Source organism: Uloborus diversus, chromosome 6, assembly GCF_026930045.1.
Source record: "Uloborus diversus isolate 005 chromosome 6, Udiv.v.3.1, whole genome shotgun sequence".
Taxonomy (NCBI): domain Eukaryota; kingdom Metazoa; phylum Arthropoda; class Arachnida; order Araneae; family Uloboridae; genus Uloborus; species Uloborus diversus.
Genome location: NC_072736.1, coordinates 144,997,640 through 145,022,493, shown reverse-complemented (window position 1 = coordinate 145,022,493; position 24,854 = coordinate 144,997,640). Strand labels below are relative to the sequence as shown.

At 34.0% G+C, this 24,854-nt stretch overlaps 1 protein-coding gene across 1 annotated transcript in view; it reads left to right on the top strand.

Moving 5' to 3' along the window:
• The first annotated feature begins 11,496 nt into the window (after nucleotides 1–11,496).
• The window catches only part of LOC129223979 (uncharacterized), a 52,173-nt gene continuing 38,815 nt past the window's right edge, over nucleotides 11,497–24,854 (top strand). The window contains exons 1-2 of the mRNA XM_054858370.1: nucleotides 11,497–11,679; nucleotides 17,342–17,445. Coding sequence (XP_054714345.1) covers nucleotides 11,646–11,679; nucleotides 17,342–17,445 — 138 coding nt within the window. The 5' untranslated portion in view covers nucleotides 11,497–11,645. The remainder of the gene's footprint in view (nucleotides 11,680–17,341; nucleotides 17,446–24,854) is intronic.

Below are 24,854 nucleotides of genomic sequence, written 5' to 3'. Positions count from 1 at the left end.
TTTTTTTCTTTGTCTGCATAAAATCTCTGAATCTGGCCCATGGGCGCCAGCAGATTCATATGCAGAAGGCACCCGCAAGTAAATCGCTAAGAATTTTTTTACTGGTTTTTTAATTTATTTTTGTTTTGCGATCATGATATTTTTGCACTTCTGTAATTTGTACTGTGCTTAAAATAAAATTAATTTTACTCATTCATAATAATTGGCTATTGAAATATTAAAAATAATATTACTATTAAAAATTTTAGATTAATATTGCTTTTTAAAATTTATTTATTTTGAAAAGCCAGTGGGTGAAAGTGCCGCCCTTGCAGCTCCTTACCAGTGCTGCAAGGGAGGCGTACCACAGCGCCAGAAAGCGTGCTGGATATAAACGTAAGATTAATAATTTTCGTGATGTATCTTGTAGCTTTTCCCTATCTGTTTAATTAAACTTTATTTTTAAAATTCATAGGGTGAAAATGCCAGCAATCATAAACATGAGATAAATATCTTTCGTGATTTACTTAGTAGTTTAAGTATTTTGTAGCTTGTCCATTGTCCTGTGTTGAAAAATTAATTTTATTTTATTTGTTAAACAATTAATTATTTCAAGAAAGTTTAAATGTTTATAAAAGAAAAACGTTTGTAAAAAGAAACTTCTTTATTTTTTTTCGAAAACTGTGGGGGGGGGGGGGTGTGCACCCATGATCTGCCTCCCTCACTTTTTCAAGGCACGAGCTGCTATTGACCATGAGGAAAATATTTGAGCCCATATGGGCGCCCTTGGATTGGACAATAGCGATGTGAATCTTCAGTGGGCAGAGTTTAAGGAAAATCTAGCAAAAACGGTTGGGGATCATTTTTCCTTCAAGAGAAAGGGTGTCAACACAAAAATTTGGCCGATGTAATTCTCCAGGTGAACTAAAGACGCTCTAAATTACAAGCAAGTCGCTTTTCATAGGTTCAAAGAAATTGGTCACTGTGCAGATAGGCTCCAATATTGTAAGGCAAGGCGTAAATTTAAGTATTTGGTAGGGATTCAAAAAAGAAAGTTGGAGCAAAGACTGGCAGATAACATAGACAGGAATCCTAAGAGGTTTTTTGTGTACGCTAGTTCGGGGAAAGTTCGAAATACAGTAAAACCTGTAAAGTTGACCACCCTTGTAAGTTGACCACCTGTCTATGTTGACCGTTTTTATCAGGAACGGAACTAGCCCTATCTCATATAATGAAGGAAAACCTCTGTAACTTGACCACCTCTCTATGTTGACCACCTGTCTATCTTGACCACTAATGTACACCAAATTTGGTCTGGAGTATTGTAAAAAACCCTTTGTAAGTTGACCACTTGGTTCATTTTTTTAACTTTCTTCAGCATATTATTTTATTTTATTATTTATTTATTTATAATAATAATAATAATAATAATAATATATATATATATATATATATATATATATATATATATATATATATATATATGTATATATTTTGATAGCTTTCAAAGAATGCTTTTAATGCTTTGATGACATACTAGCATTTTACTAACTAAACAGCAGCATAAAGCTTACGCTGCTGTTTATTCTCCAAACTTGTTTTTAATTTGTTGTTCTATTTGAGATAGCTTTTTGTACTCTGTTCAATGAAAATAGGTGTCAGTAGAAAAGTTCAAAGTTTTTTCTTTCAGTTGCAATATGTTGTGGCAACATAGGAATTCTGCTAAAAAGAGCAGGCCTGGATCAATACATTTTTGGCCCCCCTGCAACAAAATATGTATGGCCCCTTACTAGCGACCAGCAGTGTTTATTTGTAAAGCGAATAAGCCTTAGTGCTAGTTTTTTTTTCTATTTTTTCTTCAATTTCTAGAACCGTTAGCCCCTTTAAGGACACGGGCCCCTCGCACTGCGGGTACGCAGATCTGGGCCTGCTAATGAGTAATGAGTAAAGTTACATGTTTCTGGTGCAAGGGATTATAAGAGATAGGACATTTTAATTTTGCCTTTATGAACTGGGAGAGTCGAGCTTGTTGCTTTTTGTGCTATAAGTTTTACATAAAAAGGCTTCAAAAAGAAAGTTAGTGGGACTTGAGATTAATTAAAAGTATGAAAGATTAAAAGTAATTGAAAATGGAGAAAGCCAGAGAAAATTAGCTGGCATATATGGAATTTCTAAAACTAGTGTTTAATACAGTTAAAAACAAGGGAAAAATAACAAAAGTATTGGATTGGAATTTTTTAATTATTGTTTAACTTTCAATAATGTTAAACAATGAAAGTGGAGTTGAACAGAAAGAGTAAGGGTGAATTCCTCGAAAAAATGAATACATGGTGCAAGAAATGACAAAAAAAGAAAAAAAAGTACCGCCCTTTTTAAGTTGACCGCCAAAGTACTGCACCGCGAGTGGTCAACTTACACAGGTTTCACTGTAGTCATATTGGGCCACTGGTTAATGAGCACGGAATTTTAATTCAGGAGGATGGTGATATTGCTAATGTTCTTAACTTTTTTTGAGTGGCGTTTTACTTCATTTGAAAAGAAATAGAGAGACTAAGGCTACGGGACCAGATAGTATTTTTCCAAAAATTTTAGTTGAATGTGCAGAGGAATTAGCAGATGTAATTGTAAATATTTTCAATGCTTCTTATAACTCAGGGACAGTGCCAGAGGATTAGAAGCTGGTTAACAATATACCGCTCTTCAAGAAAAGGTCTAAAGGGGAATTATAGACCTGTGAGTCTAACTTCGGTGGTTTGCAAAATTTTTGAAACATTGATAAAAATTAAAATAGTAAATTTTTAAGAGACTAATAATCTATTGACTAGTTTTCAGTACGATTTTAGGAAAGGTAAATCTTGTGCAACTAATTTATTACATTTCTATGACCAAGTTACCATGGCTTTGGAGATTAAGAAGCCTGTAGATGTTGTTTACATTGATTTTCAAAAAGCTTTCGATAAGGTACCGCATGTTGCTCTACTTAGCAAATTAGCTGATATAGGAATAGGAGGGAAAACTTTCATTTGGGTCCTGTTTTCAGTGCTAAATTTTAGCTCCGTAACATATTTCATTTTAATAAATTTAAACAACTGAATCATGTCCCCTCGGTCTCTTTTTTGCTCAAGACTGTACATTTTTAGCATTCTAAGCCTGGAATCATATCTAAATGAGGAAGTCCATTTATTAGCCTTGCAGCCCGCCTTTGAACCCTTTCCAATACATTAATATCTTTCTTAAAGATAAGGAGACCAAAACTGAACAACATACTTCAAATGAGGTCTCACCAAACTTCTATAAGGGGAGAAGAACTTCTTTAGATTTGTTTGAAATAGATCTATTGATAAACCCAAGCATCTTATTGGCTTTGTTACTAGCTATGCTGCACTGTTGACTAAACTTTAAATCCTGACTTATTAAGACGTCCAGATCAGTAACTTTTTCTGCTTGACTAATGACTGAACCTTGCAAATAATTTGTACACTTATTTCCATGCCTTAAATGTAGCACTTGACATTTCCCAACATTAACAGCCATACCCCATTTATCAACCCACTCTGTAATATGATCTAGATCCTCTTGCAGCTGATTTGCTTGTTCTTCATTATCTACAATCCCCATAACTTTGACATCATCAGCAAAACAAATCATGCTCCCAGAAATATTTTTATGAATATCGTTCATAAAAACAATGAACAAAACAAGCCTTAACACTGATCTATTAGAACTTATCAGTCTGGATTAGTGAACAACCTTCTTATGTAAGACTTAAAATTAAAAAAATTGCTTCAAAATCTGACGAGGTACTTTTCCGTTAAAATACGTCACTTGGCGATTTTTTTTTTATTTTGATTATTTTAATTTATTGTTATTTGAAACTAAAAATTTTGTTGTTGGCGACATTCAACAACTTCAATTACTAATTTGTATAATTGCCACATACTTGTAGATATCGCTTTAAGCAATTTTCCTTTTGTAGCCAAGGTAGCAAGTAAACAAATCATCAAGCCAAGTGACCTTTAATGGAAAAGTAGGTACCTCTGCTGAGAACTTTAGCCAGGTGGACATGATTTTAATTTAGATTGTTTTGAAAAGTAATAATTTTTGTCAAAAATTTGAAAATACTTAAAACTGAAATTTTAATTTGAATTGAAAAAAGTTTTGAAATTAAATGTACAGTGAAATCCCGTTACAACGAACTTCAAAGGACCGCAAATTTTGTTTGTTGTAATGGGAATTTCGTTGTAATGGAATTTAAATAATGTAATTTCAACTATATAGGACTGAAAATGTATTTCGTTGTATTGGAAATTCCGTTGTATTGGTATTCGTTGTAACGGAATTTCACTGTATTTGTTAAAATTTTTGAAATGTGATAGTGTAGCTGAAATGTGTTTTTCAACTTTTTTTTTTTTAATTTCTTTTCTGAAACACAGTTTCTATCTTTTCTATTTTGTAATATGCATAATTTCACTCTCCTTCACACAGGTTCACTATCTTTTTGTGTGAGGGCTTCTCATTTAGACGGCAGTACAAATTTAAATGAAAATACTCTTTTAACGTATTTTAATAATGAAGACAGTCATAAAATTAATGTTTATTGATTCTTCTCCCATACATACATGAGGCTTCTCAAAAAAGTTCTTTGAAATGTGAAAATTTAGCATTATTTTTTTTTTATAAGAGAATACAGACAGTTACATGAATATATTTTCTGTTTTCATAATTTTATATATATTCTTTTCTTGCTCTGACAGTATCGTCTATCGGGGATGCAAAAAGTGGAGAATTTAGGTTATATGCTAATATGGTAGGAATGAGAATGTGACAAATGAGTTTCTCAAGTATTAAATGATTTTCATTAACCCACTTAGATTTTTTTTTTAAAACATGATACAAAAATTTTTGAACAGGAGTACAAGCAACATGATAGAGCTGAAAATGGAAAAAAAAAAAGAACTAAAAGTATACTACGTGAAATACACCGCCAGCTCAGTCATTTCCAGCCGAGGACTGCAGTTTCGTGCTTATTAGCACTCATCAGCCCGGCATAGGAAAGTGACTGAGTTGGAGATGGAAAACCTCTTAAGGAAGCCAAGAGTGCCAAACAAACTGGTAGCTAATACAGAATTAGCACAAGCTACTGAATATACCTGCCTTGCCTTCAAAACTCGAGTTGAACCGAACCATTGTTTCGATCGTTTCGATCACTCGTCTGGTCTGTGCTAATTCTGTATTAGCTACCAGTTTGTTTGGCACTCTTGGCTTCCTTAAGAGGTTTTCCATCTCCAACTCAGTCACTTTCCTATGCCGGGCTGATGAGTGCTAATAAGCACGAAACTGCAGTCCTCGGCTGGAAATGACTGAGCTGGCGGTGTATTTCACGTATTTCTGCCTTAGCCCTGGCTATAGGGCGGTAACTTACTGAATAAAAATATACTAGTTATAAGCACGGTTGTTTGGTTTAAACCAAGGGTGTTTTTTTTTTTTTAAACCATGTGGTTTTTTTTTTTTTTCAAAAATGTTTTTTTTTTTTTTTTTTTGCAATACTTTATTGTTTTCCCCCGTTTTCTTAAATTTTACCTTTTTTTGCAAAGTGTGAAAGCTAATTAATGCAAATTAACTAGCAAAGCTTTCTAGATAAATTACAGATTCTTTAATAAATTTAGAAACTTATTTTTTAAGGTAATGCAAATTTGCCAAATCATTTTTCTTTTCTTTTTGCTTTTTTTTAAATCTATGCAGCTTTCCTATTAGGTATATAAATATACAAGGCAGATCAACTAAGTTTTTCCAAAATTACATGGAGAAAAAATCCAAGTAGCTCTTTTTTTATTTATTCAAATATCATTATTTTCCAGTGTTTTGCATTTCAAAATAGTCCAAAAAAGCATACTTTAACCAAAACTTCATTTGCTACCTAATTTGTTTGATTACTTTATATTTATTGAGATAGATTATGTACCATTGAAACGATGCATAGTATGTATAAATCTGAATGCTAGAATATTTAAATGACGAGAAAAAAATAACTAAAGGAGTGCAAGAACATTTAGAGTAGGCATAAAATTGCACTTATAAATAGTGTTCACATTTTTTGCAAAAAGGGGCAGGGTAAATTTCTCAGAGAGGGCATTTTCCATTTAAAAAGGGGCACTTTTGGGAAGTAAAAAGGCACTCGGGGATGACCCAGTAGGAGGTCAACACAAGGGGTGCCCCCCCCTCCAAGAGCAAGGATGCACCCCCCTCCAAAATCACGAAGACACCCCCCCCCCTCGGCCAAAAAAGAAGAACATGAGCTTCTAAAAATTCCCGATTCAGCAAATTTGTTGACAATAATGCAACATACTTTTTTTTTTCTTTTTAAAAAACACTTAATGACCCCCTATTAGATCTAGGTATGAGTGCATGGTTGTATTTTATAACTGGGTCAAATTTAAGTTGAGTAAATTGTGAATTTCTTCTTCCTAAACAATCAGGTTTGGAGTGATCCTGAAGACACTTTTGTGACATATTAAACCATGTACTACTATGTGTATTACAGTCATGAAATTAAAAGGAAGAAACTCACAGGAATATACTCATAATTTTCAAATTTAGATTAAAATTATATATCTACTGATCTGGTTTAATCAAATTGTCTTGGAAATTATTGATAGCTGAATCCCTTATGCATCACATCAATAGGAACATGACTTAAGTTTTATGAAAGTTGTTTTATAGATGTGGTACAACCATCAATAATTCATTTTTATAATACTAAGTAACTCTCAAGATGTAAGCAGAGATTGTTACATTTTCTTTAAAAGGACATTCTGGGCAATTCTATGGTGCCGGACGTAAAAAATGAAGAAAAATTTCTCAGTTTTAATTCTATTTACCAATTATAAACTGTTCCAAAATAAACAAATTTATTTACAAGATACTTACTACATCCCACTGAATAAAAAAATCATGTTAGTTTATCAAAATAGATCCCTAAAGTATAAATTAAAAAAAATTAGAAAATATATTCGTAGAAAAATATTTTCGTATTTTAGTTCAATATGCATAGTATTCTGAAATATAAATTTTTTTCACAGTGAATGCTTTTCCTAAGAGATTTTTAAGTGAGCCTTAAATTTTTTAAGACAGCTGTTTCAAAAACATTTTGGGGGTATCTCCAACAAGTTTTGTAGCTGTCTGGGAAAAGCTTTCATCGACAACTACATAATCTGTCTGCAAAATTTGTGCGTAGTTCAACAACTCTTTGGGTCAATACCTTTCAGAAAAACTAGCTTCCATAAATGTATCACGAAAATTGCCTCCCGTCTCTGTATTGTTGTATCGCAACCACCCCCCTTCCCCACCACCATTTTTGAGACTGGCGACATCCAATTCTTTCTCTTTGGGCCAATGACTTTCAGAAAAACTTAACTCCCATAATTACATCACAAAAATTGCCCCCCCTCCTCCCTGCATAATTGTATCACAAAAATCCCCCCACGCCCTCCTGCACCATTTTTAAGACTGGGAACATCCAAATTCTTTCTCCTTGGGCCAATACCTTTCAGAAAAACTAACTCCCATAATTGTATAACAAAAATCGCTCCTCTCCCATTATTGTATTACAAAAATTTCCCCCACTCCCCCTGGATCACTTTTGAGACTGGCAACTTCCGAATTCTTTCTCTTTGGGCCAATACCATCTAGAAAAACTAATTCTCATAATTGTATCACAAAATCGCCTCCACTCCTCCCTGCATATTTGTATCCCAAAAATCCTCCTCCCCCTCCCCCCCCCCCCCCCCCGCCTTATTTTCGATACTAACAATTCCCCAAATTCTTCCACTTTGAGCCAATAACCTTTCAGGAAAACTAACTCGCATAATTGTATCAGAAAAAAAAGTCTGTATTCAGCTTAATTTAAAAAAAAAAAAAACCGGGAACGGTTGGACTTAACACCTTCCCCTACGCTCATCAAAGATCGTCGCAATTAGCATTTCGATTATTGTTCGGGAGACTGCCTCCGTAGCCCAAAAATAGTGTTTTATTAAGACTAAAACCCCATCACCCGATTCCAAGAAGATGACGTCATGCGTACACTCCGTTGCCGATGAACTTCGGCGTGCGCGTAAAGATAGCAGAAAAATAAAAAGGAGAGAGAGAGAAAAAAAAAAAAAAAAAGATAGTCACATCTCACATGTGATTAAGAAATAGGGAATAGATCGAAAATACACGAAATTTTCAAATACAGTCGGATCCCGCTACAACGCGATCCGACTTACGCGAAATGGCTATAACGCGAGTTTTTCATGAGTAATGAATTTTTTAGTGCGGAGTGGACACAAATTATTCGCTTGCAACATGAAATTTTTCGGAAAAGAGCGGTGGACAGTTAGAATGGGCTTCGTTGATACTAAATATTGGTTTTGTGAATGGACTTTCATCCCTTTAGCATCACTGAAAGCGGAAGTTCACCCACTGTATTAGTCTAACAACGCTTTGCTTTAGTTTATACAAATAACCGCTCCGATTCTTAACTTTTTTTTTTCATTTTACATATGAACGTTGATAAAATACATTCTGCATAAACCTTCTTCATTTTTTAAATTATAAAGATATTTACTATATATATACTGTTAAGTGCTATAATAATGCTGTAGTGTACATACTGTAAGTACCCCATACTGCTTTATTTTAAGTTTCTCTCCCCCATTAATCATTGATTTTGTGCAGAATTTTATGTCAAATAATAACGCTTTTTCTAAAATACAAAAAAAGTCGGTTCTTTGTAAAAGATACTGCAATATATAATTAATAAATGGTTTGAAACAATATGAGTGGTGTTACAAACGTCTGAAACAATTGGGTATGCTTATAAGAAATTACTAAACATACCTTGTTCCACAACGCGAAATTCCGACTTACGCGAGGTGTCTTGGAACGCATCCCTCGCGTAAGTCGGGACTCGATTGTAGAGATATAAAGAGACTAATTTTTAAAAATAGCGATAGTATAAAGAGCTTCCCCGTGGCTTACAGCGCTGTGCTAGAATTATGCATGTGTAATTAAAAATGAAAGTGAAATAAAGCAGCGTAAATAAATAAATCAAATGGTTATAGAACGGGGGGGGGGGGGGGGGGGTGCTGAAACTTACATTTTCTGGAGAGGGTGGGATTTCTAATTTAACCGAATGAAATTTCTTGAACGATGCACTTATACCATACTTACATTATATTTAATTAGAAGAAAATCATCCAAAAAAAAAAAAGGAAAAGAGAAATCATAATGTTACGATTCAGATTTGATGAATACGGACCTTTTGGGGAGGTTTTGGCGATCTCCCATCACTGATTCACGCCCTTTATTCACGACATGAATGATATTACGATATAAATGCGAATGGTTGTAAATATTTCATTTGATAAATATTTTCCTGAAAACGATTGTGGGGAAAGAAACAATGCAATATTATAAAGCAATAAATAATGAAAAAAAAAATCGCGCGATGTACCCTTTTAATGAGAAGTATAAAATACACACTTATTAAGTCAATTTTACTTTTGTTAAACATATGAATTCCTCAACAGTATTATTTTTCGGTCGATCTGCACTTCTTGCGCAAACTAGTTCCTTTTTCTATTTTACTTTTTAAATCGTAAGTTCATTTATGAAACATTTTTTTTCCCTTTCTTTATTTTATTTTGTAGAATGATAATTTCAGGTATGTTAAGGAGGAAATATTGTAATTAAATTTCTACTTTATAACAGCACGTGGATGCTCCGATTTTCGACACTAATTGAAGCGATGCCGATACTAAGATAGTATTAAAAATTAATGTAAAAATAAAATTCTTGCACTTTGAACATATCTACTATTTTCTTACATAATGCTCCTTCCTTTGTTCTTGCATCTTCCCGTTTGCGATTCATAGAAGGCATGGCGGAAAAAAATTAGAATAGCGTTCTCAGAAAAACGTAGGCAGAGATCAGACCGCAAATTCGCACGTGCTTTGTCCAGTTCACCGCATGGAATAAAAAAAAAAGGGTGCAAGATGTGAGGTGCTGGGTTGGTCAGTTCCCGCCCCTCCCCCTCCCTCCTTCCATGAACGTTCGATGGGGAGCGAAAGCGCTGACGTCATGATTTTGAATCTTCCTTTCAAACTTCGTTTCCTCCTTCCTCCCCTTCAGATATCGTAAATATAAATTGTTTGTACACCAGTAAAAGGGCAGGGCGCATGATTAAAATTCTACTGCAGGGGCAGGGCGCGTTTCTTCGGGTCTAAAGAGGGCAGGGCGCATCAGCTCTTTAAAGAAAAGGGGCAGGGCGCCGCGCCCTTTGAAAAACGCATAACGGGAACGCTACTTATAAATGCACACTTTTTGCATCTCTGATAGACGATACTGTCAGAGCAAGAAAAGAAAATACATAAAATTATGAAAACAGAAAATATATTCATGTAACTCTGTTCTATTATTTAAAAAAAATGCTAAATTTTCACGTTTCAAAGAACTTTTTTGAGAAGTCTCATGTATGAATGGTAGAAGAATCAATAAACATTAATTTTTATGACTGTCTTCATTATTAAAATACGTTAAAAGAGTATTTTCATTTAAATTTGTACTGAGGCTTTTAATTTAATTTTTTTTTTCTTTGATAAAAAAAATTGTAGAATAAATAGAGAAATGATGGGGAGAAATAATGTCTACAGTGGAAAACATAATGCTTTTCTTAAAATCACTTGTCCTTTTTCTATAATTGTTGTCACTGATACGTTAGGTAAATAAATTACATGATTTGGTAACTTTTTTGAAGAAACTTTAAACAAAATATGCAAATAATGGAAAATAAGCCTGCAAAATACTGGTTATCAATTGTGGGTTTACAAGTTTGGGAACCCATATCAATGAATTGGGTCCAGGCCTGTCATTTCAAATTTTTTTAGGGGAAAGAGGATCAAAGTGCACTAACTCAATGCAAATTCTCTGTCAAAAGATAACAAAACCACACCCTCTTATAAGTAAATAAATTAATTTCTCAAAGTTGGGGAAAGGGTCAATTTCCCCTCCTGATCCCCATAAATGTTGGGTCTGATTAGGGCTCCAATTGTCTGTGATAGACCTGTGCAAAACATTAATCATGCACATATTTGTATCTCCTACAGACCCTCAATGGTCATAGAACCCCTAGGATTTGAAATACGGTAATTAATCCGCCACTCGTAGTCATATCAAAGAGACAGTGGAGTCAAAATCTTTGCTACTTGTTTTAATATACAGGTTACAAGACATGTATTATTAGCTCTCTTTCAAGATTCATTTAATAAATAATGTCTGATTTATATTTGCCTGAAAAAAAAAAAAAAAAAAAAAACTGGCTGATGAAAATAAATATTTATTTTAAGTTATTTATTTGTTATTTTTGTTAATTTTGCAGACTTATTTGTTTTTTTATTTTGTAGGACATAAAAAATAAATAAATAAAAATGGATTCATTGCCCAAGATTGCTCCAATTTGGCATAACATCTCATTGAAGGATGTCTTTGGTCGGTCGCAGCGATTGCAGCTTTTTACGGATAAAATTCCTGACTATGGTGGGGTCGGTATAGATGTGTGTTATGAAAATGGTGAAGTGAAGTGTTCTAGTTTAAAATCTACAACTAATCAAGTGCATTTTTCAGCGAGGATGTGTGCTTTGCCATTTTTAAAAATGCATAAAGGTAAAGATTAATTTTCGAAGATGTTTTTGTCTTTTTCATTCTTGACATGATTGCTTTCAAAACCATAATTTTGCTTTTGATACTGTTTTTTAACAAAATACGTACAGCTTCTATTGACTCTATTTTCTCCATTGGTGCCCACCAAGGGCTCTGACTGTGCCATGGAAATTTTAAGGAGGGTCTTTTTCAGGCCTTCAGGTTTTTTTTTTCTTTTTTCTGAGATGTAAGGGTGCACCATTTCTGTGGGGGAGGGGGGCATGGGCATCCCTATTTTCTACCATCTTTTTTGACCTCTACCATTTATACTCTCATAAAAGTTGACCCCCTACTTTTAGGAGGAAAATCGGGAAAAGATCTAAAACCCGCGTATAAGTCGTCTACCTACTTTCTGAGAAAATAGGGAACGTTTTTCCACTAATTTTGAATTTAAACGTTATAAAATGGAGGAAAATGAAATGTAATGCACATTTTTATGTTTAAAAATGTCTGGTTTTTATTCTTTTGTATCGAAAGGGTTCACTTTTGTAAAGGGTTTAATTTCGCTGTTTCCATTTTTTTTTAGTTGTTGCTTTTATTTTGATTTTATATCAGCAGAATTTTACACTGCAGACATATTACATTATTTTTAAAAAATGAGCATTAATTAGCGACTATTGGGAAAATCTTTGAATATGGCGATCCCCACACCTTCCGCATAATCTGCCTTTTACTGTAATTATTTAGTCTTTCTTTCACAGTCAGACCATGTAAAATTATAGCAGAATGCTTAAGTATTTAATTCTTTAGCATCTGTTTAAAAGGGGTAGACTAAAATTGGGAAAATGTTCACGTTTTCAAGTGTTTTTTGCTAAGAATTTTCACATTAAAATTAACTCAGGGCCAACAGCGCCCCTCAAGAGGTAAGCGTAGGGCTCCAAGACCACATCCCTATAGCTCACAACTGTAACAGAACCTCTCTCAAAGACATGGAGGAGCGTGCAGCCATCCAATATAATGCCTGCCCATACCGTCAAACCTTCTCATCCATAATGGTCGATTTCGCGGTTGTTGGAGGGCAGCTAGTGGCTCCCGGCTCAGCCCTACCGACTATTATTGTCCTACGTTCATTGGATAGAAGCAAGAACCCACTACATACCCTCCAATATGCTGCAAATTGACCATTATGACTGTGGTGGTTTCACGGTCTGAACAGGCATCATGTTGGGTGGTCGCACACCCCTCCATGTCTTTGAGAGAGGCTCTTTGACAGTTGCGAGGAATAGAGATGTGGTCTTGGAGCCCTATGCTCACCTCTTGAGAGGTACTGTTAGTCCTGGGGTAATTTTAATGGATGTTTATGCAAGGCCACATAGAGCTCTTCTGCTCGATGAATTTCTGGAAGGGGAGGATATTCACTGGAGGGTTTAGCCAAGCAGATCTTTAGAATCCAATCCTATAGAGCATGTCAGGGATGCTCTCAGGAGCAGAGCCATAGAAGAGGAAGGGCTAGGTCTTAGCGCCTCGAAAGTAGGAACGAGGGGGAAAGTGCCAGTGACGTCACTAGGTACGCTCGATCTGGGACATTTGTGTTGCGCGTGCGTGCGTAATTCCTCACTCTTTTCCCGTTTTTATGTTATTTCTTGAGGGTTAAGCTTCAAAAAGGAATGAAATACAAGGGTAAATGCTTTGAGTCCCATCAACAAGTTAATAAGCGATACGAAAAACAGTAAACCTAATTAAAATCTACAATGCAAATTTTTAGTTTCTCTTGTGTAGTTTTGGATATTCTTTATCCAATATGCGTGTTTTAAAGGGGTAGAAAGCGGAAATTTCGCACAATAAAATTGAGCTTATAAAGAAATGAAAATAATTTACTGTACTTGTCAAGTTTCCTCTTGTGTGTACATAATTTTGTCAGTTTAGACTTTAAAAAATAATTATAATATTGTTTTTTCCAACTTGTCTCAAAGAAAATGAAAGAGATAAGACAGATATACGGAATAACTAAAACATATTGGAATTTCGTGATACCCTATTTGAATCTAAATACTGCCGATGTTTTTTAGAGGAAGTTTTTTTTACGAAGTAACTATAACTCTGACCAAGAATCTCAACAAATGTTGTTTTCGAAAACTGAAGTAGAACCTCATTAACCTGGACTAATAGAGGATCCATGTCATCTAGATTGTTTAAAACGAATTAAGCAAAATAACCTATAAATTGAACCAATGTTCATAAGTAAAATACTTGAACACAGTAAAAATTGTATTTTGAATTCAAGAGAATGAAATATAAAGTTGCATTAGAAAAAGCTAAAAAAATAAAAATACAGCCTTACAAAAATACGTTATTACGCTAACGCGTTCTTTATTTATAAAGCAAAGTTTAGATTAATAGGTGTTTACTGAAATTGTTAATCAGCATTTTAATCATTTAAATTTAAAAATAACATATTGAAATTTAGCAACGTAAACCAAATTTAAATCTTCAATGATTATCACCAAATTTATAAAGCTAACTTATTTGTAGACTGAAAAATTTCTTCACGTCTGAATTCTACAAACCATTACGTTACAGTAATAAATGAAATCTTTCCGAATATTCTACAAAGTTTTTTTCTGTGACAAAGTCCATTTAAAAAAAAAAAAAATGCCGGCATACCTTTTGTAATCAGAAAGTTTTTCATTCAAATATCGAATTCTTCCAAATGTTCTTACTCGAAAAAAAAGGTTCAATAGCATTTTTATATGGGTCAGGAAATTGGTCTTTCAATACAGAAGAACAATTAAATGGCCTAGCTTTTGTACAATCATAAAAACTCTAATGTATCTGATTTGAAAGCTTTAAATGATCACAAAAAAAAAAAAAAGCTCCTATACAAAAATAGATACACGATTGAGATAATCAAGATATAGTGCTCATTTTCCATCTCCCCTCTCCCATCTTTAAGTCATTGTCGCATCAATGCGAATTATTAATTATTTTAAGCATAGGGATACAGTGTTCAAGAAATTAAGTTAAATCTATTGAATAATATTTACAAAGTAATTTCATGCATTGCATCTAAATGCATTGTAATTTTACGGTTAAAGGAAATTTATTACAGTCTCACAGTGCCATTACTAAGCTAATTAAATATCATTATATATAATATTAAGTTGCATTGTGACAGGGTTGAACCAAATCCTACATTAAAAAATAACTTCGTACACCACATTTTATGAAATTTGTCTTGCTCTTTACCTTAACTTTTTAAAATTCTTCCCCCAATTATTTATTGAAGCAGCTTCAAAGTTAGTATTCCATAAAAAAAAGCATTAAAAAACAGAAAGGAAGGTTGTATTCCTAATTTTTTGGATGTGTTTTGAGCTCTTTGAAAATCTTAACGGAAAGCTTAAGTTTCCAGAACTTTTTCAGTAACTAGGCCATCAGCACGTGAAGGCGTTTTCAATACTTTCAAATATAACTACACACAAATATTTTCGATTCTAAAAAATGTGACTTTTATGTCTACTTTAGCATAACATGAAGGAAAAATAACCTGCCAACAGATTTAGCGCAGGAGCAGGCGCTTATTTCTGAAGAAACCCTAGTCAAATGTTATGAGACATTTCCAAATTAAAATTAAACCTTGAAAACAATATTCATATCCTTATTCATAATGAGTGATTTTTAGCCTTGTCTGGAAGTGACCTCGGCCCCTTCAACTGCCTCTTAAACAACCCTTGTACAGAGTAAAAATTCTTAAATTGTATTTTAGCTAAGGCATACTACAGTTCTTTCAGCATACGCTGTGGACAGACTTAGATAAAATTAAAAGCTTTCTGCGAACACAAATCCAAACTGGATAATTTTCTGCAAATAATTATTTTGCCCAACTCACCCTTGAATAGAAAATTAAATTTATTTTATATTCAAATATGAAAGAGACAAAAAAAAAGGCTTTAAATCATTTATTTTATTTTTTTTTTTTGCAATAACATATACAGTCGGACCTCCATATATAGAAATAGCAAATTTCCGGGAAAAAATTCGATATATAGAAATTCCGATAAATAGAAACGATCTTATTTTATCCTAAAAATCTCTTGAAACATTAAAATTAATGCTAATTTTCGTGCATGAAACCCAATTTCTAATTTATACGAGCATCGGATTAAACGAAAGTTAATAACTGGAAAATTAACAGAAATTACATTTTTGTGCCTTCATACGTGTTCATTCTTTGGCAGTTCAACTTGATTCGCAACAAGAGGGGATTTTCGTTTTGACAATGTAATCGACAGAAAAGTAAAAAATCAATCTACTTAATTTGAATGATTTTACTGAAGCTAAGAAGACTAAGAAAGATAATCAACAGACAAAAAGGATAACTTGAAACTGATTTTAGTGTTATTGGTTACAACTTAGATTTGAAATAAACTTGAGGGAATTTAAGAACTCCAGAACGGAACAACGATCTATCTACACACCCCTCAAACCATGATTTCTTATGAGTTTCTTAGCAACCTTTAGTAAACATAATTTTCTCCCCTAACCTTCATTTTTCAATGAGACAAACAATCTAAAGTGGAAAAAAAATCTACGAATGTCTCGAAATTTTTTTTTCGATATATAGAGATTTTTTCGATATATAGAAACAATTTTTCTATGTAATGAACATAGAAATTTGCTGGGATTTCGATATATAGAAAATTTCGATATGTGGAAGTTCGATATATGGAGGCTCGACTGTAGTTTGCTTATTTCTCACCAACTGAAGAAAACTACCAAAACCATTTTTTTTTACACATGTGCTTTAAAATCCTCATTTGGAGAAAGACTTTAACAGAAAGAAACTCTAGGATTTTCTTAAAAAATCCCTTTAAAAAAAAATTTTTTTTTTTCTTTTTTATATCAACGTTAGCAGTTTGAAAAAAAATTTCTGCAGAGCCAAAAATTTTCTGCGAACGCCGTTCGCGCGTTCGTCTATATTATGCAAGACTGGCTGTGGATATTGTCTCGCGGAGTGTACCCGATGACGTCAAAAACGAGTTTTCTCCTCTCGCTGTCCACTTCGCGGCGGATGAAAAGATCAAAGGAACGAGCTAGCCCTTGTATTCGGAAGCCCTGTCTCAGGAGAGCAATAGCAACTCGCAACACCTCTCCGGGGACCATCCATAGTCTGAGAACAGCGTTGTTGAACGAGTGGAAACAATTGCCCCTGGATCCCATAAATAACTTCATTTAGAGTATGGAGTCACACTGCAAGGTCTATAGGTTTGTTAGAGGAGGCCATACCTCCATTAACCCATTTTGTTGTTCAATTTTGCAACCACTATTTTCATACTATCTAACTCTAAAGAGAGTTCTTTATGATCATGCGTGTGTATTTTAAATCTTGGACGGTTATTTGTTTTGCATTGTTTCAATGTATGTACATACTAAATTTCATTAAAATTGGCCCAGTAGTTCTGGAGATAATTGACCATATCTAAAATTCTCTTAATTTCTTACACTGGTGTAGTTAAATTGAGTGAAAAAGTAATTTGTAATACAAATAATTTTAAATCTTACTCTTCATGTATTTTATAGAAGATTTTTTTTATTGCATTTAGCAATTAATTACACAATAAAACTTTTCTGCTTAATGTTCATCCTTCAAGATATTTTGAATTCATATTTAGTATTTTCTTTTGTTTAGCAACGAAAATGTCAGACCCATGTTTAGAACTTCATAGAAAGCAGCAAGAAAAAATGTTCAGTTTTTGTACTGGGCTTGAGCATCAAAGATCGAATGTGAACCATGTAAGTTTTTGCTCATTTCTTTTTCTTTCCAATAGTTTGATTTGTTATTTTAATAATGGTCCACAAATTTGGATTTAAGAAAATAAAAACTAATTCAGGTTTTATCTTTGAAACTTTTAAGGAAGCATTTTAGGAGGTCATGTTTTTTTTTTCTTCTTCTTCTTCTTCTTCTTTCAAGGCCTCACACTTGGTGTGCTCTGTGACATTTGAGGGAGTGCAGCATTGCTTTTGAGGAGTTGGGTATCGAATGCCCATATGACACATGGCCTGAGTCTAAGTCCTTATGTCAGAAAGAGCTTAAAAATCACTGCCCGTAAAATTATGTAAACATTTTGTTACTATTTTTTTAACAAAAATTCAAGAACGCTTTTATACCTATATCCAAGAACTCCTTGTTTTCAAGTTTTACTTAAGGAGGGAAACCAGTTTAGGAGGCAAAATTTTTGCATTTTTTGTGAATTTTTTTAACGGGGGAGAAATAATCAGAATTTCTTTAAATTTGGGGGATATTTTATTCATCTTTTGAAGTACAACTTGTAGTGTTTTGAAGTTACTTCCACCAGAATTAGTGGAGTTAGAAGCTGCTGTCCATGGGCAGTCGCTATTAGAGCTCGTTGCTGGTGGGCATTACCAAAGCCACAATTTTTGTCTGTAATTATAGCAATTCTTTTGTCTTGTAAACAACATATTTTCTAAGAATATGAACTTAAATGTGACCAAAAACATTGAAAATTTTATGTTTTTGAGGTGTTTGATTACAATGTTTGTCATGATGCGTCGCGTTCAATTTTGAAGAATTATTCAGAAACCCAAAAAGATAACAATCTAGGCCGTGGAAGTGGAAGCATCGCAGCCGCACATAACCTCAGATCAACGACTGCCTTGAATGCCCAAAGAACATAAAAATTTAAAAGACTTACCCCATGTTGAATGTATGTGGACGATAGGAATGAAACATATTGATTACCGTACATTCTTTATTTCATGTTAAATTTCGAAGCAGACCAGATATGACCGGACTTTTGTATGGTGATCACCAGGAAAAAAACTTCAAACACTTAATAAAAAAACACAAATCCGCGGGCGACATACTTAAAAGTTCAAAAAGAAGGGGAAAAAAACGTGGAGCTGGAGCTTGCAAAGTTTGTTAAAAATCGGAAAACGGGGAGTTCATTCGCATGGTTTATAAAACATTCAACTTAAAATGGGCGCAGGACGGGCAGTTCACTTTGAAGATGGTGGGGTGTATTCAGGGATGCATCGGATATCAACGATGTCGATTGCAGGCCATGCCACGCCAAAAAATGGCGCATCAGTTGGTAATCTCCATAGTGGCGGTGTTGAAATCATCATACAATTAAAATTTGATTGGGGTAAATGCAGCTCTGCATCACCACTCACAGCTATGTTGAGCATCAAAATATGGTCATTAATGAAGGGCTCGATTCAGGCACATTCTGCGTACCTCACTCCGAAGTCATCATACACATAAGTGATTCATTCCCAATGCTATCATCATCTGCCACAAAGTTTAACGATCTTGATTAAATAATTATGTTATAAAAATAAAAGGTTTCACCCATAGACTAATAATAAGAGTAGACCGAGCTATGGCAACCCTTTTGCTGCTCATAAACCAAACCATGTGACTGGTGGATATCCTAGCAACAGCGGGCGTTGATCGTAGCAGACGATCAACGGCCGCGAGAAATAAAATAAATAGAATTGATGGAACACGGAAGAATGATCTTTTATGGAGTCCGATTTGTAAATTTGTTATTCTAAGATGTAAATATTTTGTTAATATAGTAAGTTTTTCGTTTAGATCGTATTGTGCATTTTCTTTAGTCAATTTCAATAACTCTATAAGCAATTAAAGATACAAGCGACCAAAAAGAATCAGCAAAGATTTTTACCTAAAATTTCAATTTAAGACACCAATTAGTACATTTTTGCTTTAACGCAAAACGTTTACGCCATTACGTTCACGCCAACGCTGACGTAGCAGTTCCAAATGAAATAAAAGTTACTGAAAACTGTGATCAAAAACTAATGCCAAAATAAGGCATAACTAAAAGAAAAACAGTTCGATCTCTGCACCTGAAAAAAAAAATTATAATAAAAATACATTACGTCTAAAATACATGTCGAGTGTCAAACTATAGATAATGTTGCCATCTTGCAACCATGCCGCCAAAGGTTTCGCCAAGCCTTCCACCAGTCACATGATGTATCCATGAACCAATTTTTTCATCAGCAAGTCTGGGAAAGCTCGGTCTACTCTTATTATTAATGAGCAAGAGAATGCTCAAGACTAATAATCTCTAAATGCAATAACCTAATTAAATGTATGACTAGAAATGCATGATTAAAAAATAGTTGAAGACAACTTAAAAATAAAAACCAAATTTATTTGGTCATTTAGTAAAGTTAGTTAAATAAAATTAAAAACATTTGAAACAACGCGAACTAGAGCTGAGCTATATCAATCTATTATATATCTATTAAAAAGAACCCGCATCGTTGCATAAAAGCAAACGAACGCTCAAGTCAACCTGCCAGAGAGAAAACACCGAAGAAGTCTCCTTTCTACTCGAAACATTTCCTTTTATCGTAAGTGAACTCATTTGCATGCGGACGCCAAATCACCTGATACACGCCAGCATAGCACCTGGCCAATGAGCATCAGGCACGTGCCGATCTGTTACGATGCATCACCGATTACGTGAAGGTCGTGACGTCATAGATCGGCGACTGCACGTGCGAGATACGTCATCAGGCGTCCGCATTAGAAGAAAGAAAAACATCGTTGAAAATTTCTCAATGATTAGGCAAGTGACTGATATTATGGTGGGATAAGTGGTGAGATGAATTCGTTAATTATTATATAAGGGGCGCTAGGCCAACAATGCCCCCCCTCTCACCATCTTATGAACATTATTTTCTTATACATTTAAAGATAATTCATTTCCTAACAAATCTCAATACCAGCTCTAGTTTTACAAAAAGATTTTGAATAAATATAAACGTGATTAGTAGATTAGTTAAATACAACAACAAGCAAATTCTTTTATAACAAAATATCACTCAATCCGATTCCAGTCCGTTCAAACTGTTCCATTTTCCAAGTCAGTAACAAGTCCGAAAAAAATCAGTTCATGTCATATAAACACATTCAATCTGCAAAAATTGAAAAACCTTGGCGAGTATACAAATACTTGGTATAAACACATTTGAACAGTACAAATATAAACTGTAAAACGCAAAAAAAAAAACATATATATAACTTTAACCCGTTACCAATAGTTAAAATAGTTTACTTTTCCCACATTGCTACATTTTCAAAAAAAATTAAATTACTAAAAATATCACAAAAGCAATTACATTACAAAAACATTTTCATTGAACTTTATTAGTTCAGATCGAGACAAAGGCTTAGTAAATACATCAGACATGTTATTTTTACTTCTAACAAATTCAACATCAAATATATCTTTATAAATTAAATCGCGTATATAAAAAAGCTTTACATCAATATGTTTTGTCCTATAATTTTCGATCGGTGATCTCACAAAATCTATTGTAGCTTGATTATCAACTTTTAATACAGATTTAATTTTGTGTTCCTTGTTAATTACCCCCTTATTAACACATTCATCAATGATTCTATCAAACCAAAGAAGTTCTTTGCCGGCCTCTGTCATTGCAATAAACTCTGATTCCATCGTTGATAAACTAATGCACTTTTGTTTAAATGTTCGCCATGAAATCGGCGATTTGTTAATGAAAACAATCTGACCTCCGAGTGAAGTTCTATCGTCTCTGTTAGAGGCGAAATCTGCATCAGAATATGTTACAACTTGAATTTCATTGCATTGTAATTTAAGTTTGTAATTTCTAGTTTTAGAAACATAGCCTAATAATTTTAATAAACCATCCCAATGCTTTATACCGGGGTTATTTTGGAATTGGCTAAAAATGTTTGTAGCGTAACTAATGTCTGGTCTTGTTCTGTTTGCTAGAAACGAAAGACAACCTAACAAATTCCTGTACGGTATTTTTGACATATCTTGTACATCTTGCTCGTTATTTGGACAATCTAGTTTAGTGTATATAATACCTTTACTTATCGGCAATGAGGAGATAGGGATATTGAATTTCTCAAAACGTTCATAAATTTCTTCAATATAGCCAATTTGACTTAATGAAAAACAATTCAAATCCTCCTCAAATTCCACGCCTAGTAATTTTTTAGTTTTACCTAAAATTTTTAAATCAAAGTATTTTTGTAACATTTCTAAAACAGTTTGTATATCATTTTGACTCTTTCCAAATAAAACAATGTCATCTACATACAAAAGTAAAATTACAGAAGATTTATAAATATAGACACAGTTACACCATTCAAATTTACAAAAACCTATTGAAATCAATTTTTCTTCTATTTCGTAAAACCACAATCGTCCACTTTGGTGGAGTCCGTAAATTGCTTTATTTAGCTTACAATATAAATTTTCCATCCCCTTTTCTACAAAACCAGGTGGTTGTTTCATATAAATTGGTTCTGAAATAGGTGCATAAAGGTAAGCATTTTTCACATCACATTGGATGTTTACCCAGTTTAATTTTACCACCAAAAGAGAAAAGAAAAATCTTATAATGCTGAAATTTACAACTGGCGAGTACGTAAGATCATAACTCTCATATTTCAATTGAGAACTCCCTAAAGCTACTAGGCGACTTTTGTATCTCAAAATTTCCCCATTTTCATTTCTTTTGACTGTAAAAACCCAGCGAGAACCAATTGGAGTAGAATCAGGCGGTAATTCGACAAGATTCCACACTTTGTGATCTTGCATCACTTTTAATTCTTCCCGCATTGAACTTATCCAATTGTCTTTTTCCCGCGATTTAAGGGCTTGTTTGTAAGTGTTAGGAATAATGATTTGATGTCCTAGTCATGCTTGAGAAAATTCATTAATTACGTTGCTGTTTACAGAGTTATCAATCTCTCCTTCAGTAGTATTTTTACCTTTAAAGCAAAATATATCTGGCTGATAAACAATATTATTTTTTCTGCAATATTTCTTTATATCATAAATTGATCTCAATCGTTTGTTGCTTCCTTTTTCAAAATAATAGATATCGTTACGAGACCCATCGGGTCTTGGTACGACTTTTCTTTCCCATTTTGCTAATTTTAAACATTTATCACTTTCATCATCTGATGATTCAGTTTCCCCCCGATCTGATTCTTCTGTTTCTGAATGAACTGGTGGTAGTTCGGGAATTTTTAAGATTTCCTCATCAGGAATTTCATCTTCATCTGATTTTGGTACATTTAACCATTCTATGGTGCCCATCACGACTCCACTGCGTTTAGACTCAAATTCGTCTTTGAAAAATTTTCCCTCATTAAATCTGACATTTATGGTCTCTATAATTTTATCATTTTCTGGAATCCAGATTCGATACCCTTTTGTCCGAAATGCATACCCAATTAAAATCCCTTTTTGGGCTTTAAGATCAAGCTTTTGCCGACGTTGCTTCGGCACACTAACGTAGGCTACGCATCCAAATGGTTTCAAATGTCTGATTGAGGGTGATTTTCCCCCATATAGCTCAAAAGGAGTTAGTTTTTGATCTCTATGACATACGCGGTTCCACGTGTACGTGAAATACAACATGGCTTCAGGCCAAAAGTTTTTACCTATACCACTCTCTTCTAAAATTACCCTAGTACCATCTGCCACAGTTCTGTTAAATACTTCAGCCGCCCCGTTTTGCTCAGGGGTATAACTATTAGTGAATTCATGTTTTATTCCTTCATTTTGACAAAATTTACTTAAAATTGTATTTGAAAATTCCCCTCCATTGTCAGTTCTTATTGCTTTCAGCTTTGTTCCCAGAAATCTCTCTGCCCTTTTAATATGATTAATGAGAATTTCTGCTGCCTGATTTTTATTTTTCAATGGGTACAATGACGTTCTACGGGAATAATCGTCAACAACTGAAAGAAAGTATCGTTCACCTCTTCTACCTTCAATACTCGATGGCCCCCAAATGTCACTATAAATTAATTCTAAAGGTTTCTTTGATCGAATTTCGTCCATTGGTTTGAAAGATACGCGTCTGAACTTTCCTAATTTACAATCTTCACAATTTACTTTATCATTTTTAAAAACTGGTAGACCCCTAGTACATTTATATTCAGCAGTTTTCTTTATATTATCGACATTTACATGAGCAAATCTTTTGTGCCATAATTCTAAGCTTTCAGTACTACTAGCTTCATAATTAACATTTTTATGTACATTTTTTGAAATTACCTTTGGGTTAACAAAATAAATGCCATTAGATAGTTTAGCTTTAAAAATTATTTCGCCATTATCTGATACAGTTACCAAACCTTTTCCCCCTTTAAAACATGCTCCCGCTTGGTCAAATCTGGGACCAGACAGTAAATTTCTTCGCAAATGCGGCGAATACATCACATTTACTAAATTAATGGTCTTAGGACCGAACTTTAACTTTATCTCTCCAACCCCCTCAATTGGAAAAACATAATTTTGGACTGCTACGGCCATCTTTCGATCATTTACAGGTTCATATTTATGGAAAAAGTTCTTATTATTTGCAAAGTGATGGCTGGCCGCCGAATCAAATGCCCATGATGAAGGATTACAGTCTATCTCGTTAAAGTTCGCTTCAGAAATAAAAAATGTTTTGGAAGGGTACTCACACTTTTTCGGCGATGAGGAGCTGCCTCTTCTGGTATACTGGTTCCTGTTTCTTCCTCTTGACCTCCTCTGGCCATAACTTGACTTCTTGGAGCTTGTGGATGGACTTCCTCCGCGGTTCCTCTCTGGAAAACTACAATCTTTGCGGATGTGGCCTGTACGTCCGCAATTATAACACGATCTTTTTTCTTTTGGAGCAACGTAGTTGGCGCTAATATTATCCTCGTCCTTCAGCTTTAATCTGCTCTCTTCAGAAATTAAGTCCTGTACTATCGTATCAAAAGAAAAATCCTCGGGTTTCTTTCTCAAAATTGATTGGCAAATGCTGTCATATTCCGATGGAAGATATCTCAAAACTTGAAAATTTAAGTATGACTCCGAAAAATTCTTGTCGATTCCCTTTATCCTGTCATAAATTCGACGAATTCTTGATGCGAAGAGATTAATGGATTCGCCTTGCTCAATTCGACAGTTTGTTAACTCAGTAAAAGTTCTCATATGCACACACCTGTTATCAGGATAAAAGTGTGCTTTTAGACATTCCCACGATTTTTCTGGCGACTCACAATGCTCTATTATTCTTTTGAATTCGCTGTCTACAAACAAATATATTAAAGATAATGCCGCTCGTTCTCTGGCCAAAAACTCACGAACGTCTCTCTCAGTAAA